Here is an 18,905-nt window from a genome sequence, read left to right on the forward strand (position 1 = left end):
ATGCGAATGGAGGCGTCCAGAGGGGCCACTTTGCCGCATGCTTCCCACGGCCACCGCCATCACAGCCAGCATTCAGTTGACCACCCGGCCTTGACACCCCCTCCTCAGCCTCAGGCTCATCCTCACCAACAGCCTCAACCACAGGGTGTAGAGCCGCACATGCCGCCCCAGTCGCCTCAACAGGTCCCCCTGCCACAGTCGCCTCAGCGCTCACAGCAGCCTCCCCAACAACTGCAGCATCTGCACACCATGAGCAACTACAACCACGTGCCCCCACAACAGCCGCCACACCTTGGCAGCAACTACAGCCACATGCCGCCACCGTCACCTCAACAGCAGCAGATGCACTCAAACTACACCCAGGTGCCTCCCCAACAGGCGCCACACACAGTCAGCAACTATAACCATGTGCTCCCGCAACCGGCTGCACACACAGTCAGCAATTACAACCATGTGCCCCCACAACCGGCGCCACCAACTGTGAGCAACTACAACCATGTGCCCCCGCAACCGGCGCCACCAACTGTGAGCAACTACAACCATGTGCCCCCACAACAGCTGCCACCAAGTGTGAGCAACTCCAGCCCATTCCCTCCCCCGCAGCAACAGCCCGCTCCTCCACCGCCTCCACCACCACCACCGCCACCACTGCCACCCCAGGTCCTAAGTGTGTCACACCACTCTCCGGCTCTCACCATGTACAAGTTCAGCACGATAAACAGGCTACAGAACCAGAAGTTCCCCCAGGGTGCCAGTCACCGCAGGATGCCCACACAGCAACTTTCTCCGTCTCAGACAGCGCCCACCACACAGGCACCTATCAAACCAAATGTGAACCACATTGCGGCAAGGACTAATGTCCCGCCGCCACCCCCTCCTCCACCACCACCATCGATGCCAACCCCTGGCTCAGCCATGGCCGTCTTGAAGCTTGGCTCTCAGAATCCAGGTGTCCTCGCTGCCTTCATCCCACAGACGAATGGGGGAGCATTTCCACCCCCTCCTCCTCTACCACCTCCAGCTGCACCGGGTCCAGTCAGCCAGTCAACTTACCACATTGGGCTGAAGCATGCACTGAAGGAAAGGTTTCCTAGCCCACCACGGGATCTTTTATCTGCAAATGGAGATCTTGAAGTGTCACCGACTCCCACCCCTGCTCCCCCGCCACCACCTCCCCCTCCTCCACCTCCCCCACCTCCTCCTCCACCTCCCCAGCAGACCCATGTTCCTGCCCAGTTCCCGCCTCCTCCACCAGCACCACCCAAATTCATTACGCCAGGGTTTGTTCCCAAACCTATGTCACCTGTCTCACCCTTCCCACCTGCCCCACCTCCCGCCTCCATGGGTGGGCTGCCGCCACCGCCGCCGCCACCCCCTCCTCCACCTGCTCCCCTCAAGAAGCAGTTCAGTCTCCAGACAGGCTACACCTCCAGCCAGCCTCCGCCAACACTGCCCAAGCAGCACAGCCTGTCTAAGCCCCCAGCTGTTAGCACAGGTACCCCGCCTGTAACGTCATTGGTGAAGCAGCTCACAAGTCAGTTTCCAGGGGCTTTAACTCAAGGAGCCCCGCTCTCCCCACCTGCAGTCAAGTCCAAACCAAAATGGCAGCCTGGAGGCGGTCAGCAGCTACAGTCTCCAGAGTTCCCGCCCCCTCCGGACAGTGCTCAAGTCAACGGTGGTGGTTTCCCTGCCCCACCACCTCCACCACCAGCTCCCTTGGCCCCTGCCTCATGCCCAACACCCCCACCCCCTCCCCTTCCACCTGGGAACATGGGATCCCCTGTGAGGAAGTCACCTTCTGGCAACTGCAGTCTAGGAGGTAAAAAACCTCCTCCCACCCCCCAAAGAAACTCCAGCATCAAGTCCAACTCTTGTGCATCCTATGAGGAATCTAGGAGGAACCTGCTCAGCAAGTTTGCTCCCCAGAGCAACACCCCTCCATCCTCCCCATCTCCCACCTCTGCCTCCACTGGCTCCCCATCAAAGGATCCATCAGGGGGTCCCCCTGCACCCCCCAAACCTGGCAAGCTCAACCTGGCCAACCTTCCCTTGGCCCTTCAGGCCAAAGTGAATCAGGCAAAACAATCTGGTGGCGACTTCCCTTCCCCGCCACCCGAGTGCGCCTACTTCCCTCCTCCACCGCCAGCGTCTGAACTGTTCCCGCCTCCACCTGCTCCTGGTAGCGATTCGCATAGTGGTGGCCCTCCCAGAGTGGCTGTGGTCAACCCCCAGCCCCAAGCTCCCCCTCCTCCAGCTATTTCTGTTATCAATAACTCTTCATGGGGTAAGGGCTCGCTTAAAAAGACTCCTCCCCCGCCAACCCTTGTGCGCCGAAGCAACACCACGCCAGAGCCCCAACCACTCTCACCACCACCACAGCTCCCTCCACCCACCTCACCTAAGGGCAGCTCAGGACAGCCCAACTTCCTCGAGGACCTGAACCGGACCCTTAAGCGAAAGTCTGTGGGTCGGCAAGGCAAAATGGACCCTGCTGGGACGATGGATGACATGGCGCTTCCTCCACCACCGCCTGAGCTGCTCCTGGATCAGGGCAACCAGAGCAATGGAGGAAATGGCGGCTACATGTCCAGTAACATCTCAGGCTATGCAACACTACGACGGGGACCCCCACCTGCACCACCTAAACGGGGGGACGGCACCAAGCTTACTGGAGAGTGTTGAAAAGCAAATGTGAGAATATTCCGCTCTGTTTTGGATCCTAATAACAAATAGTCTGTGTAAATACTTAAAGCCAATTGACATTGTGTTCAACAAGGGTTCACATTTCTCAGATGCTTGGGTTTCTCGATCTGCAGGCATTTGACAGCATCTCTTCATTCATTATAGCGGCAAGGTTTCAAACTGGAAACTCCCAAACTCTGGAAGGCGTCCTATCCTGCATTTGCAGCTTTTCAGACGTATATGTTTCAAATGATGTACTCTTGTTGTTCATGATGTGCACGTACCATATAATGGCTTGGTGGGTTTTGAAGTTATCCCTGGTTTCAATTTGATGCCACTCCAAATCTTGTGAACGGTCAGGTATGAGAACTTAAAGAGACTTCCGCACCTTTTGAATAGCTCACGCCACACCTTTAGCGCATCCATGTATGGCAACTCGCCAGGTGTAAGTTCCGTTGGTGACTTTTACTGGGGGGGTTTAAGGCAGCAATGGGAATATTTTTTGCTTTCTGGGGAGCTAAAGACCCACCTTACAGTCACTACTCCTGAACAAAGCACAGTTTGACTGCAAATTCTCCAATATTTCTCAAATTCTTGACTGTTTGCTGATAACCAGTTTAAGGGGCATGTCTCTGTGCAGCGCTGGAGCCCACCCTCGAGCCCTGACCAATCTCAACAGAGGGAGGCTGCCGACTGAGAGGAGAAGAATGGAGATTTACCATGTACACAACTTTGAGATGGCGTATTTTATCAAAAGAAACATACTATAGTGCATCATTTTAAAAGCCCCTGAAATGAGCAAGATATGGCCGCTTTAACGATAAATCCCATCTGGTGCACCAAGCATTTGAACTAAACACAAATCAAAACTAAGTATCCAAGCTTCTTGTGCCACGTACGGGAAAGCTGGAAAAAAGGACCTTGCTCAGGCTGTAAATGGGAGTGCATGTGTGGTGCGATTGCGGACTGATATGCATTGTGCGCATGCACGTACACACATACATATGGTAGCAGGGATGGAAGTGGAGGCCGATGCGGAACAGGGACAGTTTGCTTTTGTGTGAAATTATTTAAGTGTATTTGGGATCAACGGATGTTTGGTCAAATGTGATGATGGAATGTATACTGGAAGTGAAACATGGGTGTTGGTGGGTAATACCGACCTTCAATTCTGCGGTGTCTTAAACATTTCTAGAGGGTCTCATCTTGTGACAAAAGCAAAGTAGGAGGCCTTATTCTTGAAGTCTTGCACAATAGCAGTGTAGAAAGGATGGTTTTTTTTTCTTAAGGCTCAGCAGACTGGGGCTGAAATCGCGCTTTACCCTTTTTAATCAAATGCAAAACTTCCCATGGACTTGTTTTAAAACGCCTCGTGGAGTGCTTTTTGTTGTTTGGTTGTTTTTTTTTTTATCAGTTTGTACAGCTGAAGTTTTCCCCATTGTCCCTGCCAAGTCACATGATCACAATCCAGGAAGTAGACTGGCTTGATCTGTGTGATGGAGCCACAAAGCGACATGTTGGCCTGCTTAATGTACAGCGCATCAACTCCTGTAGACCACAGAACTCATTTGACAAACTTAAGACTTGAATGTTGATCTCATATGAGTGCGTCTGTTGTATCTTGGCCTTCCTTTTGCAAGGTGCTTGTGCTGTTCTTACATTGCAACATGTGTGAGGATGGCATTTATATTTACGTCACCATTTAAAAATGAAATTGATTCGAGTGATTTTCGTTTAAGATGGGGTGGGGAAAAGAGTTGCCTGTGGTTTAACATGTTACTCTTTTATTGTACCCAACTCAGTTGTGGCATATCATTTCGAATAAAAAAAGTACAGTATCACAATCCCTAACAGGATATTTGCTACAGTTCTGTAAGTTATTGACGTGCTCATGTGGGACTTAAATGGTTGCAGACTGAATACGTGTCATTGCATATAAACCGAAAATCACAATATAAATGTTCAAACAATAATCTGTCCCGCGTCATTTGTTGTCAAACTCTGTCTTCCACACAGTGTTTTATGATGCAGTCCAATCTAGCAGGGTATTACCAAATGCAATCACAATATGCAATGCGAAAACGCAATTGGAAAAGACAAATACAAAACAGGAAAAACAACGGCAAATTTGAATAAACTAAGACAATACAGAAAACATTTAGAGAAAATAATAACAAAAATATGACTACATTTGTATATTTTTTTATTATTGAATCTCTTTGTATTTCCGCATTTGTATATTTTTGTATTATTGATTCTCTTTGTATTTCCACACGTATTCCCTTTTAATTTTGGCACTCCTGTGATAATTTACCTCCTCAAGATTGCGCCACACAGCTTCATCCAAATCTGCATTCGTCAGCGCAGATATTTTTCCAAGACTTCCTATGACATCTTCCACCAACCTTAAAATATAATCCGTTGGAAAATTGTCCTCCACCAACCGAGCAATTGCTCATAATTCTCGTTGAACACCTCTTCTCAATTCGTCCACGTTCGTCCGCCATATTTAAATTCCCCCCCGTTTACTTTTGATAAACGTCTACTTCCTGTCCGTGATATTTTTGTCCGGGCTCCCGAGTTTCCATAACTACATAGCCCCTGCAAGCAGGAATCGTGTAATCACGCTGGAGTAGTCATCATCCTGGCAGAATGACCCGCCCACAGCATAGATCGAGTTGACCTTGTCCAAAGCAGCCCCAAGTCCCCGGTCTGCCATCGACTTCAGCTCAGCATTGTACAGCGGGACGCCTATTTAAAAACTTAATGGTCACGTGACACGTGGCCGCTAAGTGCTCGGTACAGGAATCAAACTCACCTGAGCGACTGCAGCAGAGCTAAGAGAAGCATGTGCGGCTTCATCTTGACGAGCACAAAAAAAAACGAAGCATCTCAACACTTTATTTGTATGCCGGTGAAATCTACTTTGCCCCGCCTCTCAGCCTCAATCACCTCTGGCAAGTGTTCTCAACCTTTGTTCCGCGTTATTGATTCCACCCTGATGTGCCAATTCAAATGAGGACATTTTAAAACAGTGCTTAAACTTCAATTCACTTTACACAAAATAGGTTTATAAAACAACACACAGAACACGTGCTGTGCATAGGGCCCCGCCATCCATGGGGGCCGCATTTTGTCTGGGCTTCCCTGCCTTGACTGCTGCCTCCACGACCTGACATCGGATAAGCGGAAGAAGATGGATGATTGGGGTGCATTGTCGGCAAATGCGCATAGGATACACACCGAGTCACCTCGAGGCAGGAGAGAAAAAAATAGACGAGTAATCTGACGCCGCGCTCGTTGCCACAATTATTTTACCCACTCAACAGTCAGTCCCTGGTGGTGTAATGGTACAGCTGCTACCCGTTAAGGCAGAGAACACAGACTTGATCCCAACTCTGGGCAGTTTTTTTAATAGTTATAATTTGTTATTTTGCACTAAAACAATAAAAAAAAAAGTCTGCTTTAGGTCCCGATATGGCCAGGGGCGGCTCTGCAAATAGTATTCAGTCAGTCCAAACACACGCAGAGCAATCAGGCCTGTTTGTCATGTTTATGTTGCAGCTGCAAGCCAGAAAGGCAAAGCAAATGCAGAATTTTTGCACATTTACCATAAAAAAAATAAATGTCCCCAAGTGCAGTTTCCAGTCCCAAGCAAACATGGAGTCATCGTTCAACTGTCCCCATCAGAAGCTCCATGGCGGCCAGGAAGGAGACTTGAAATTCCTGATCTGAGAAGCGAGTCACCGACTGGCGTGCGTTGTGTCTTATCTGGAGACGGTTCGTAGACGGTAGATTGAGGATCTTCTCGATGGCCTCGGCGTAGCTGTCCTCATCATCTGCAAGGAAGCCCGTCTGGCCTCCCTCGAAGGGCACTACGATGTCCAGCTTGGGACCACCAGACTTGTGGGCGAGGATGACTTTCCCTGCTGCCATGCACTCCACGACACCTGGAGAGGGGTTGCCAGAGGTGTCACACATACAATAAAATTCCCAAACAGGTGAGTGGTGATCAATTACCTATCCCAAAGTGCTCATTCCACATGGTGTGCAGTCCAATAGTGGCTTCCTGCAACTCCCTCTTCAACTCTGCAAAGGGTACATTCAGTTTAAACTCCACCTTGTCGGCCACGCCCTGCTCCTGGCAAAGCCCCCGCAACATCAGCACCCGATCCTGATCCTCCTGATTCCTGCATCCTCCAATCAAGATAAGCTTCAGTGTCTCCTTGGCCTCTCTCCGCCGATCCAACACCTTCTTGAAAGCCCTGATCTGCAGCCTGTGGTCCTTCTCGGGCCGGAACTGCCCGATGGAGACGATGGAGTGGCACGTTTTGTCCCCGTCCTCTTCTAGCGGGATGTCCAGGAACGCGCTGACGTCGCAGGGCGGGTAGACCACGCTGGTGCGGTTGGGGGCGCGCCACAGTGACAGAATGTGCTCCAGTGTCCAGGAGGAGTTGACCATGATGAGGTCGCTGCAGGAGCCGGCCATGCTGTAGAGCAGGGCGAACATGCAGTAGTAGAGCAGCTTGATGGCACTCAGGAGCAGGCTGCTGGACACATAATCTGGGTTGTTGAACCTGGGATGAGAACAGTTTATCAGCGTCCCCACTTCATCTGGAATTCATTGATTCACACTGTGCCGCGGCCATGAGCGAGTGTAAAATATTGCGTAATTGGTACCAAAATACATTCATTCCAGGGAGAACGCCAAAAAAAATCAGGGATATTGGCACAGTCTGCCGATAGTAGACAGAAGATGACCAGCAGAGACATGCTGAATGAGCCCACTTTATAATATCACTGACTGTCCAAAGTTGAATCTTTTGCACTTTGTTCGTACGCGGATGTTTGTGCCACATAGAAATGTGCAGCTTTCCAACCGATAGTTTTCCAGGTATATTTAAATGGATTCCTATTTGTACATTTATTCAGAAGACGAGCCTGTCTTACTTGTTGATAGTACAGAATATATTGTTTCAGTTGACGACTGGTCATGATTTTTTGATGTTATTGCTTGGTATCGGAAATGAAGTGGACAATAGCAGCAATCGGTAAGAAAGGCAGTATCGAACGTCTCTGCTATCAAGCATCTCTTTGTTCACCTGATGATCTTCCACTCGATGGCAGAAGGTACATAAGAAACTGGTGTGAAAGTGTTTGCCCCCTATCTTATTTTTTGGCATTTTGTCTCAATTAAATGTTGCAGATCATCAAACAAATTTAAATAGTATATTAAATAGTCCATGACAACACAATTGAACACAAAATGCAGTTTTTAAATATTTTTATTATGAAGGGAGAAAAAAAATCCAGTCGGCAGCTGCAATCAAGCGTTTGTGATAACTTGCAATGAGTCTCTTCCAGCGCTGGGGAGGAATTTAGCAGAATTGTTGTCATTCAGCCACATTGGAGGCTTTTCCTTTTTAAGGTCATGCCACAGCATCTCAATAGGATTCAGGTCAGGACTTGGACTAGACCACTCCAAAGTCTTCATCCATTCAGAGGTGGACTTGCTGGTGTGTTTTGGATCATTGTCCTGCTGCAGAACCCAAGTTGCTTTCAGCTTGAGGTCACCAACAGATGGCCGGACATTCTCCTTCAGCAGAATTCATGCTTCCATTTATCACAGCAAGTCTTCCAGGTCCTGAAGACCATCACACTACCACCACCATATTTTACTGTTGCTATGATGCTCTTTTTCTGAAATGCGGCGTTACTTTTACGGCAGATGTAATAAGACACACATTCCAGAAACTTTGGTCTCGTCAGACCACAGAGTATTTTCCCAAAGGTCTTGGGGATCATCAAGATGTTTTCTAGCAAAATTGAGACGAGCCTGAATGCTGTTTTTGTTCAGCAGTGATTTTGGTCTTGGAACTCTGCCATGCAGGCCGTTTTTGCCCAGTGTCTTTCTTATGGTGGAGTCATGAACACTGACCTTAACTGAGGCAAGTGAGGCCTGCAGTTCTTTGGATGTTGTTGTGGGGTCTTTTGTGACCTCTTAGATGAGTCTTCGCTGCGCTCTTGGGGCCATTTTGGTTGGCCGCCGGCCACTCCTGGGAAGGTTCACCACTGTTCCATGTTTTCACCATTTGTGGATAATGGCTCTCACTGTGGTTGGCTGCAGTCCCAATGCTTTAGAAATGGCTTCATAACCTTTTCCAGACTCATAGATATCAAATAATCTCAGTTAAGTTATGTTTTAGCAGGGGGGGCAATCACTTCCACACATTTCAAAATTGCGTTTTGTGTTCAGTTGTGTTGTCATTGACTAATATTTAAATTTGTTTGATGATTGGAAACATTTAAGTGTGTCAAACATGCAAAAAAAGAAATCAGGAAGGGGGCAAACACTTTTTCGCACCACTGTATGCAAGTAAAAACTTACCTCGGGTTCCTTTCTGTCACCACCGACAGCATGTCAGTGCTGATGGTGGGGTAGTGAACGTAACTGCACACGCTGCAGCCTCCCAGGTAGCGGAAAAGGGGCAGAGTGAAGGCGTAGCCTGTTGAATCGACGTAAATGTCAGGTACAAATTCTGTGAGCGCCTCCCATCCCAAGAAGACGGAGCCCAGGCTTTGCCCAAGCAGAGTGAAGTGCGGAAACAGGCTGGGCTCCACAAGCATTCGGTGCTTCAGGAACACAAAGTGAACGGCGCGTGGGAGCACGATGTTGAAACGACGTCGCGCTCCGTCCACCATCTCGTGTGGCGAAACACCCAGGTCCCCGGTGTAGACCACAAAGTCCATGTGCGAGTACCTGTGGAGATCCGAAGAACACATATTCTTCAGTGTAACTTGCTGAAGAATTCAGAAGAGCCTGTCAGCTCCACCTTTGCTGCAAAGCCCGGATCGCACACCACAGCACCCTCTCTCCGCCACCACCAGCGTTGCAGTACGGATGGAAGAAGGCCACCGCCGGACGTCCAGTCCTCGCCTGTCGAGCGCTCCTTTTGCCCTGCAGCCACAGACGCACTGCCAGCACCAGCAGGACCAGCAAGGCAAGCAGCAGCAGGCTCACAAACAGCAGGGGTAACAGCAACTTCCACAGCAAGCTACAACACAGGAGCACAACATGAATGATATGGTTGATTTGTTTCACATATCCTTCGGAAAAGGTGTTGAAAAAGTAAAATACTAAGGCGCTAATATGAGTGTTGCAACAACAACAAAAAGAGAAAAAAATGAATTTTGAAGGGGAAAAAAGACAATAAAATAAAACATGTAATAGAGTAAATAAAATAAATGAACAAATGAATACATACTGGAGAAAATAAACACAATTTATAAATAAATGGTGGCTATGGATTAATGATTAACGAAAGGAAGGATTTGAGAAAATAAAAATACCAATAACCAAATAGAAGTTCTTTAAAAAATGACATAGTACATAGACTGTGAGGTGTTAAGCAAAATAAATCTTTAAAAAGTAATGAAATAGGAATACATTAATAATGCACAGAAAATTAATTAGAAGTAAGTAAATAACAAAGGCACAATTCAGCAATAACTCAATGGCAAAGACCAATGAATGAAAACAAATATTTTGCTCATTACTGATGAATTTGGCATCGTCTATGTCACATGTGTCAAACTCAAGGCCCGGGGGCCTAATTTGGCCCGCCGTATCATTTTATGTGGCCTGCGAAAGCCTTGAAATAATGCATGTCAAAAGGACACTTATTTTAATATTTAAAAATACATATTTGTATATTTATTGTAATTTTGTTGTTAATATTAATTTTGTCTTTACTTTTTTAGGCTTTATTTTTCATTGTTACTTTTCTACTATTGTAAAATTATATTATTGTATTTTTATATGAATGCTGTATGCTAATTTTTATATTTTTTTACTTAATAGAAATATATTTAAATTAGTAAAAATTTTAATATATAAAAATAAAAAAATGGAGCATTTAAAACATTTTTACAATAATTTAATAAACGTTTACCGTTACATTTACAATACATTAAAAAATGCATTAAAGTAAAAACTATTTTATTATAAACTATAATATAACCAACAAAAACAGCTTTAAAAATTCTATATTTTTTAAGTCATGTATTTGTTATTAATACCGACAGAAAACCCTACATTTTTGTTGTCAAATCCAATTTAAAATGACTTTTTATTAGTTATTAATGAAAAATTAATTAACAAAATTCTAAAATAGAATGATAAAAAGCGGCCCTCTCAGGATAATCATAACCGGGATGTGGCCCACGGTGAAAACGAGTTTGACGCCCCTGCTCGATGTTATTGTAGCGCCGTCCCAGCCGACTTGAAATGGTGATTCATTCATTATTGAAGTATTCACATATAAAAGTGGAACGCTTCCATTTTAAACAGTGACGATCGACGACGCCGAGGCACCACACTGGTTAGCTAACAGACAAAAATCACAAAGCGAATTTAAAAGACTGTGGCACAAACGTGTCATAAAATGCCTACTTACCCCGTTAATGTACACAAACAGTGAACCAGCGGGTCGTGCGCCGACATCTTGCTGACAGACACAAAACTACACTCGTCACCTTTCAACTTTTCACTCGCCTGCTCTTTGCGGCCGTTTTGGACTTCATGACCGCCACCTACGGGTGTGGGTGTATAACTACACAAAAAACCGCGGCTTTAGCCAGTCGTAGATAACGTAATACTGTATCTAAAGGAACCCGAATAATTTTAATAGCAGTATTGTTAAATACATGTAACTGAAGTGATCGGCTCCCTCGCCACCACATTTACTGATCTGTGCCCCCGTCGTCTGAAAAAGCTAAAGTTTAACTTCTGAATAAACACGAAAACACAAAATCAATAACATTTCTTTACCCCCGCAGTTTGAGCAAACTATCAGTCATCTGCACCGTTTCCACGATGCGGGCACTTTTCATTTGCTTTGCTTTAACGAGCCCGCTCCTCTGGACAGGACACTGCACTGAAACCCAGTAAGTTGGAGTTGTGTCATTTCAATGCTCATAACTGCATCATTTCCACCTTCCACAATGAAAGCAGGTGGTTAGACCTTCGCGCAACAACAGTTTGCCTCTTCTTTTGCGCAGTGACCAAATTCTGTCGATCACACCAACAACACCGGAACAAGTGGACATCGTGAAGAATATATCCAGTCAATATGAGGTAGAATACCCCAAATACTTGGGGAAATGATTTGGATGTGTTTTTTTTGTCCTGCTTTTGCAGAATATCTGTGCGTCACATTTTTTCAGACCGCACTGTGGCAGCCCGTACACCACCAGTACATCCAGGAGGACACTCAAGTTCACCTCTATGTTCCCGCAAACAGCTCGGCTGTGGTCAACGATTTGCTGCAGAGACATAAGATAACACGCGAGTACGTTCCCTGCTTGACTGTTTCCTGTGTCGTTTCAGTTTTTGTTGACCGCTTGCGCGTTCTTTAGGGTGTTGTTGGACAACGCCAGCGAACTGATCGAAATGCAGACGAGGAACGACACCACGGACCCTCGAAGCAGCACGAATTTCTACGAGAGATATCACAGCCTGGAGGATGTACGCCTTCCGTTGCACGTTCACGCTCATGTGCACGTTCATCATGTTTTGCTATCATCTCTGCAGATCTATTCTTGGATTAACCGTACCGCACAGGACAACCCCCACACCATCCAAACCATTCTCCTGGGCTCCTCGTACGAGAAGCGACCCCTCTATGCTCTTAAGGTGCACATGTTTGTGTTACTCCGTTGCAACGATGTCCAACAATTACAGGACCTCACAAAAGTGCAAATATTTTAGAATGTCTGTTCATGGGACATTTTTGCTTGGGGGTGCACTCACTGACTGCTTTACTTTGTATCAAAGTGTCATTTCTGCAGTGTTGTCCCATGAAAACATGCAATGCAATGTTTATCACGGTTTAACGGTTCCAGGCCTGTCCGTGATAAGTGAATTTCCGTGAAGTAGGAGCCCTTATGTAGAGACAAGGAGACATGAAATAACACCCCTATAGTCACCTTTACACTTTTATTAGCCAAGATAGTAGACTTCCATTCATCCATCTTCTACCGCTTAGCCGAGGTAGGGTCACGGAGGCAGCAGCCTCAGCCCGGTCCAGCTCCTCCTGGGGACAAAGTCTCTCCAACGTGGTCCAGTCCAGTCTCTCTTCCCTGAGGCCTCCTACTGGTTAGACGTTCCCTTAACACCTCCCCGGAGAGGCGTCCGGGAGGTATTCTGACTCTGGGAGGAATTCTGGCTCCTCTCAATGCGGAGGAGCAGCGGTTCTACTTCAAGTTTCTCCCGGATGACAGTGCTTCTCACCTTTTCTCTACGGGAGAACCCAGCCACCCTACAGAGAAAACTCATTTTGGCCGCTTGTACCCGCGATCTTGTCCTTTCGGTCACTCCCCAAAGCTCATGACCATTGGTGAGGGTAGGAACGTCAACAAGTAAATTGAGAGCTTTGCCTTTTGTCTCAGCTCCCTCTTCACTACAGCGGACCGATGCAGAGTCCGCATCACCGCAGACGCCGCACCAATCCGCCTGCCGAGCTCGCGTCCCATCCTCCCCTCACTCGTGAACAAGACCCCCAAGGTACCTAAACTCCTCCACTTGGGACAGGATGTGATACCCGATCCGGAGACAACAGTCCACCCTTTTCCGGGCGAGAACTTGCAGACTTTCACACTCGGCTGCAAACCGATTCGGTGACAGCTGAAGATCACGATCTCCTAACAATGTTCTTCTTTTATGAAAGCGGGTTTAAAGCAACACGACAGAGCGTTATCGGAGGAATAATAACAGTAGGAGTAATAACAGATGACAGCCCGCTGCATCGCTGCCACAGAGTGTCTAATAGCATGTTTCATTCCACTCTAGTTGTCACTTCACAGTGAGAATAAGAAAGCCATGTGGATCGACTGTGGGATCCACGCCAGAGAGTGGATCTCTCCTGCTTTCTGCTTGTGGTTTATACAATATGTGAGTATACCAGGTGTGTACGTTGGCTTAGTGCACAAATCACATCGGTAAAACATTCTCCTCCCCCAAAGTCCTTGGCTTTTTACAAGCAAAACCAAGACATCACCGACATTTTGGACAGCATGGATGTGTACGTCTTGCCTGTGATGAACCCGGATGGATACCACTACACGTGGACTACGGTAAGGCTACACAAGATAGACGTCATTCATAAAAGATGTTTGATTTATCTCTGTGTGCTTGTTTTGTCTCTCAGAACCGTATGTGGAGGAAGAATCGGTCCATCAGCAGAGGCAGCTCCTGTGTTGGCGTTGACCTGAACAGGAATTTTGACGCCAACTGGTGCAGTGAGTCTCCTGCTAGCGCATTTGTATGCTTTTTCAAACATGGGCCTCTCATTTGCTGCTGTTTGTGTCGTCCACCAGCGAAGGGTGCCTCCAATGAGCCCTGCAGCGAGATCTACTGCGGTGCCTTCCCTGAATCAGAACCCGAATCGGAGGCCGTGGCTAACTTCCTGCGCAGTAACAAGGACAGCATCCAGCTTTACCTCACCATCCACGCCTATTCTCAGATGCTGCTCTTCCCATACTCCTGCACCTTGGAGGAGGCCGAGAACCACAACGAGCTGGTGAGTAGCGATGTGTCGGCCGAGAACGAGACGGCTCTTTGAGACGGCTCTTTTGAAGTGAACCATTGGATATAAACTTTTCAAAGCTATTTTGTTTGGTACGTTAATAATCCATGTGACATATCTTTTTTATTTTATGTTGAAAAACATTTTGGTAATACATAGTGAAGTTCGACATTGGCTGTATTACCGATATCCAAAACAGTCATTTTTATCCTCGTTTATGGCGGTTAATCGGCTCCAGACCCGTCCGTGGTAAGTTAATTGCCACAAATTAGGATTCCTTATTTCTAAATTGAATATTTGTATTGGTAAAGCATAGAAATCCTGTTTACGACCTTCTAAATGCAATTTTTAACACTATTAGAGCCCTCTAGCCATGAAGTAACACCCCTATGGTCACATTGGTGTTTTTTCTCCCTTTTTTCTCGTATTGGTACATGCTTGTATATTTCTGAGATATACCTTTTGAGCGTTAAGTTGCTGTGTGATGAGTTGAGTGTTCTTTTGCAAGACGACACCGTGAGTCAGACTGTTACACGATTTCCAGTGGGTTGACAAGCTTGTTGTGGGTGTACTGATAGCTTGTGATTGGCTCCTGCCAAAGAACGAGCTACCGTTTCCTCACTGATTGGCGAGCGGCACAGTATTTAAACAATTAGTAGAAGTTCTGAAGTAAAGGAGAATTAGCCACACCGCTGTGTAAGCCGCAGGGTTCAAAGTTCAAGAACAAAGTACCGGTTTATACACCGGAAATTACGGTAAATCATGTTTGCAATCATACAATTTGGAAAGCTGCACTTTTCTATGTTGCACAAACATCCGTATAAGAACAAAGTAAAGTGCAAAGTATGAAAGTCTGGACTAATACAGTCGGTAAAATGATAAACTGGATTTATAAAGCATGTCACACATGCGGGCAGGTGAAGGAAGCATATTAGATTAGAAGTATGAAGGGAAACGCCTTCCTACCCCCTTGCAGAATCAGCGCTTTCATTGCAAATTGCATATTTACAATCCACATCCAATAATTTACAATCCACATCAATCCACAATCCAATAATTCCAGACTGCAGCCATATTGAGCTAGCAAGCTTGTTGCTGCGTGCTGCGTGGAGTGTGGAGCATCGATATCTTTATCGCCAGAAAAACTGACGACTCGAAAAGTAATTCAAGCCCACTCCCGCTCAGCCTCACAGGCTGGACCCGGTGTTTTCTTTCTAACTGTGGATGTTGACTTTCAATCTCTCCTTGTAAGCTTGAAATGGCCCAAGAAGCTTCACAAATCATCAGAAGACACTACAGAAACACCTACAAATATGGTGCAGGAGCAAAGACAATATGTGAGTGAGTTATTTTACACAACATCTCATTGGAGCAATTCAGAGTACTGATGCGTAGCTATCGCTCTTCCGCAGACCTAGCTCCTGGCGGATCTGACGACTGGGCGTACAATCTCGGCATCAAGTACTCATTCACATTTGAGCTCCAGGACCGCGGGCAATATGGCTTTCTTCTGCCACCGTCTCACATTTCTAAAGCATGCAATGAAGCTCTGCTTGCAGTGAAGACCATAGCTCAAAGGGTCATAGAGAAAACACAGGCTGCAACTGCTTAAGCGCTATCACCAAAACATTTGGATGAGACAGACTGTGAATAAACTGTGATTGTTGTGACTGTGATTGTTCTTCAACTCATGTGGTTGAATATCTATTAAAGTCTATTAAAATCTATTAAAGGCCCCAGTTTCTAACTATTGTATGTATTACACAACAAATACAAACAAAAATTTTCACACAGGGCCATGTAGCTTTAGATGGTTTTCTCCCTTAATAATAAAAGGTGTTGTTTAAAAATTGCATTTTGTGTTCAGTTTTGTTGTCATTGAGTAATATTTACATTTGTTTGATGATCTGAAACATTTAAGTGTGACAAACATGCAAAAAAAAAAGAAATCAAGAAAGGGGGCAAACACTTTTCCACACCACTTGATATACCCTTTAGATACTCATTCACTACACTACTATAGTCCGTTATACATATTCAACCAGTAGATGGCAGTAGATGGCGTCACAGTAACTAGGGCAACACACGTTGCTCTTGCCACCACCGATGAAGAGCATGGAAAATGACGCACATCCTCCGTCGATGTTCCTGCATTAGCATTTGCTTTTTTTAAAAAAAATTGGCGTTATTATTTCCTCAGTTACTGAATCTTGTTTTGCCACAACAGTAGATGCGACACCGATTCAATATTTTGGGTGAGTGTGCTTGTTTGATGTGCCCAGTGTTTAACATACGTCTTCCGGGACACGAAGGCCTCGCGCTTCAGAAACGTACAGTGCTTTGCTTTAGCATTAGCCTCCATTCGTTTGTTTGGCTCAAACGTTTAGCATGTAAATTTGCATGTGTATATACGCAATGCAGGCTCCCCCCTTCTTTTTTGGTGTAATTGGCAGTTTTAGAATAATGACGCAGTGGAATTAAAGTTCTACAGGTAAAGAGTTGCTTGGCTTACTTAATGCGAGCCTTCAGTGTTCTACTGATTTAGCGCCACTTGCAAGAGTTGAAGTCCTTCTTTTGTTTTGTTTAGAAAAACAGCATTAGTATTATTTGTTTTGCGTGCATTTAAATGTAGCTGTTCAATAGTAATGAAGAAACACTTTTTCATCTTTTTAACATGCATTCTGCGTACGTGTTTGTGCATTGGCACACTAGTTTTGCAAATGCCACATCCTCACGTGAAATGTCATAGTTAGTGTTGTTAAAATGAGGCGACTGTGCCATGAGGAACGCCTCATTCTTTGTGATATTTCCAGATCTGCAGAATGTCCAAGATCAGGCGGAAGGTTACAGTGGAGAATTCAAAAACGATATCTGACAGCAGCAGCACCACCGCATCCAGCAGCACCAGCAACCCTGCCGCCCCCTCGCGCCGACCCAGCGTGTTTGAACGACTTGGCCCGAGCACTGGGAGTAATGCTGCTGATGTATGTGCAACGCAGATTACCGCAAGACTATGTATGATCAAGACCTTTAGTAATGGATGCTTGTTTGTGCCTTTCAGAGTCACTGCAGAAATTGGCTGAAGACGGGGAACTGCAGTTACGGCAACACTTGTCGCTACACACATGGAAGTCAACCACGAGGCAAAGGATTTAACTTCAGCCGGTACGACGGCTGGTTTCTCAGCGCCGTGTTAATGCTTATGTCAGACGGCGATTTTCAGGGCTTCATTTTTGTGTATGTGTGTAGGTCAGCGGAGAGACCCACCGGCGATCTGCGGGAGAGGATGAAGAACAAAAGACAAGATAATGACCCAGAAAGCGTGAAGCGAGACTTGGACGAGCCTGCATCTCCCACAGGAAGAGTTGAGTTCGCGGCACTAAACCGATATCAACCGATATCTCATTTTGTCGCCAGTATCGGTCGGATGATATTATCAGACATCCCTAAAGGCAATGCTTTTTTTTTCTGTCTGCTTGCCCACCAACAGCAGAGAGACTCCTCCCGAGGCCGACATAGAGAGAAGGAGGGTATCAAAATTACAAAGGAGCGTACCCCAGCCAGTGAGGAAGAGCCCCCAGAGTGGGAGACAACTCGTGAGGGTTTGCCAGCTGTTGTTTTGTTTTGAATATCAACCTGGGGCCCGTTGCAGAAAACTAGGATCAGGGGTTAAGCCGGGATATCTTTGTTATCCTGGCTCAATTTATCCGTGATCCGGATAGTGGAAAGTGGAGTATGTTATGACATAAATTACCATGGAGATTTATTCTGCGGCGCTAGCCTGCTCCAGACCCGGTTTAGGCCCAGGATCTATGTAATCTCATCCCGTGTATCAGGCAGCAGCCACCATAAATGGAAACTAAACTAATTCCACTGCCCACTACACATTATTACATTGAACTACAGCCACCATCATTGTTTAAACATTATATAAATGTGATCATTTCAACCAGTGATGCTCCAATCAATGTTTAAATCTGCCGATTCCGATACCGATCATCCAGGACCGATCACATGGATTAATTAGACATTTTTCAATTTGTTTATAATGCTAATGGCTATCATTAATAGTAGGGATGTCCCGAGCCACATTTTTTGGCTTCCGATCCAATTTTTTTTTTATTTAGTCCTGCTGAACCGGTCCAGCACCGATTTTTATTTATTTTTTAAATAATAAGATTTTGTTACAAACATGAATTTGTGGAAATGAATATGGTTATGAAAAAAGCTCTTCAAAGCATTAAAAATAATGCAACCAAAGTATTGCTGAATTTACTTTGTTGTTACAGAGCATTTACTGTGAGTCAGGTCCCCCATCCAATAAAAGTCCATCCAATAAAAGATAAAATTGGGGAAAATGGGCATTCAGAATACTTTTAGGGTAGGACTAGTCATTTGACATGGTTATAGATAATTTGTGGTCTGATTTAGACTTCAGCGCAATAGTAATTTATTGACGGTCCCTAGCACAAACAACCATTGGTTAGAGCAGCAGTTCCCGTGCGAGCAGTGGTGGAGCCATATATTTTTCATTTGTGTGGCCAAGCAGTCCGGGCACAGTGAGGGGGAACTGCCGCTGCAGCTACGCAGCCGAAAGTCCAACGTGAAAGTACCTTCACCACGGTACACCGCGGACAT

The 18,905-nt window shown here is 46.0% G+C and overlaps 4 protein-coding genes across 12 annotated transcripts in view; 3 read left to right on the top strand and 1 right to left on the bottom strand.

Moving 5' to 3' along the window:
* raph1b (Ras association (RalGDS/AF-6) and pleckstrin homology domains 1b) overlaps positions 1–6,849 on the top strand; it is a 46,841-nt gene extending 39,992 nt beyond the window's left edge. For 2 of the 6 annotated variants that reach the window (XM_054799505.1, XM_054799511.1), the window contains one exon: positions 1–6,834. In XM_054799505.1, the coding sequence (XP_054655480.1) occupies positions 1–2,682 (2,682 nt within the window). In that variant the 3' untranslated portion in view covers positions 2,683–6,834. The other 4 variants (XM_054799519.1, XM_054799535.1, XM_054799525.1 and 1 more) reach the window with 4 other exon arrangements.
* LOC129194364 (GDP-Man:Man(3)GlcNAc(2)-PP-Dol alpha-1,2-mannosyltransferase-like) overlaps positions 6,069–18,905 on the bottom strand; it is a 14,501-nt gene continuing 1,664 nt past the window's right edge. Inside the window, exons 1-5 of one of the 2 annotated variants that reach the window (XM_054799565.1) lie at positions 11,139–11,414; positions 9,516–9,737; positions 9,071–9,442; positions 6,703–7,259; positions 6,069–6,632 (exon numbers count right to left, since the gene is read on the bottom strand). In XM_054799565.1, the coding sequence (XP_054655540.1) occupies positions 6,349–6,632; positions 6,703–7,259; positions 9,071–9,442; positions 9,516–9,737; positions 11,139–11,185 (1,482 nt within the window). In that variant the 5' untranslated portion in view covers positions 11,186–11,414 and the 3' untranslated portion in view covers positions 6,069–6,348. Of the gene's footprint in view, positions 6,633–6,702; positions 7,260–9,070; positions 9,443–9,515; positions 9,738–11,138; positions 11,415–18,905 lie in introns of those variants that run through there. The other variant, XM_054799557.1, reaches the window with a different exon arrangement.
* Positions 11,360–16,117, top strand: cpb2 (carboxypeptidase B2 (plasma)). The gene is made up of 11 exons (XM_054799577.1): positions 11,360–11,628; positions 11,743–11,818; positions 11,908–12,032; positions 12,100–12,208; positions 12,275–12,376; positions 13,532–13,633; positions 13,705–13,815; positions 13,890–13,980; positions 14,059–14,261; positions 15,520–15,604; positions 15,680–16,117. The coding sequence occupies exons 1-11, from the start codon at positions 11,558–11,560 to the stop codon at positions 15,877–15,879; spliced, it is 1,275 nt and encodes a 424-aa protein (XP_054655552.1). The 5' UTR covers positions 11,360–11,557; the 3' UTR covers positions 15,880–16,117.
* Positions 16,373–18,905, top strand: part of zc3h13 (zinc finger CCCH-type containing 13) — an 18,056-nt gene continuing 15,523 nt past the window's right edge. For 2 of the 3 annotated variants that reach the window (XM_054799494.1, XM_054799474.1), the window contains exons 1-5: positions 16,373–16,522; positions 17,081–17,251; positions 17,329–17,432; positions 17,517–17,631; positions 17,758–17,869. In XM_054799494.1, coding sequence (XP_054655469.1) covers positions 17,090–17,251; positions 17,329–17,432; positions 17,517–17,631; positions 17,758–17,869 — 493 coding nt within the window. In that variant the 5' untranslated portion in view covers positions 16,373–16,522; positions 17,081–17,089. The remainder of the gene's footprint in view (positions 16,523–17,080; positions 17,252–17,328; positions 17,433–17,516; positions 17,632–17,757; positions 17,870–18,905) is intronic. The other variant, XM_054799485.1, reaches the window with a different exon arrangement.

The sequence above is a fragment of the Dunckerocampus dactyliophorus genome, chromosome 1 (assembly GCF_027744805.1).
Source record: "Dunckerocampus dactyliophorus isolate RoL2022-P2 chromosome 1, RoL_Ddac_1.1, whole genome shotgun sequence".
NCBI classification, from domain to species: Eukaryota; Metazoa; Chordata; class Actinopteri; order Syngnathiformes; family Syngnathidae; genus Dunckerocampus; species Dunckerocampus dactyliophorus.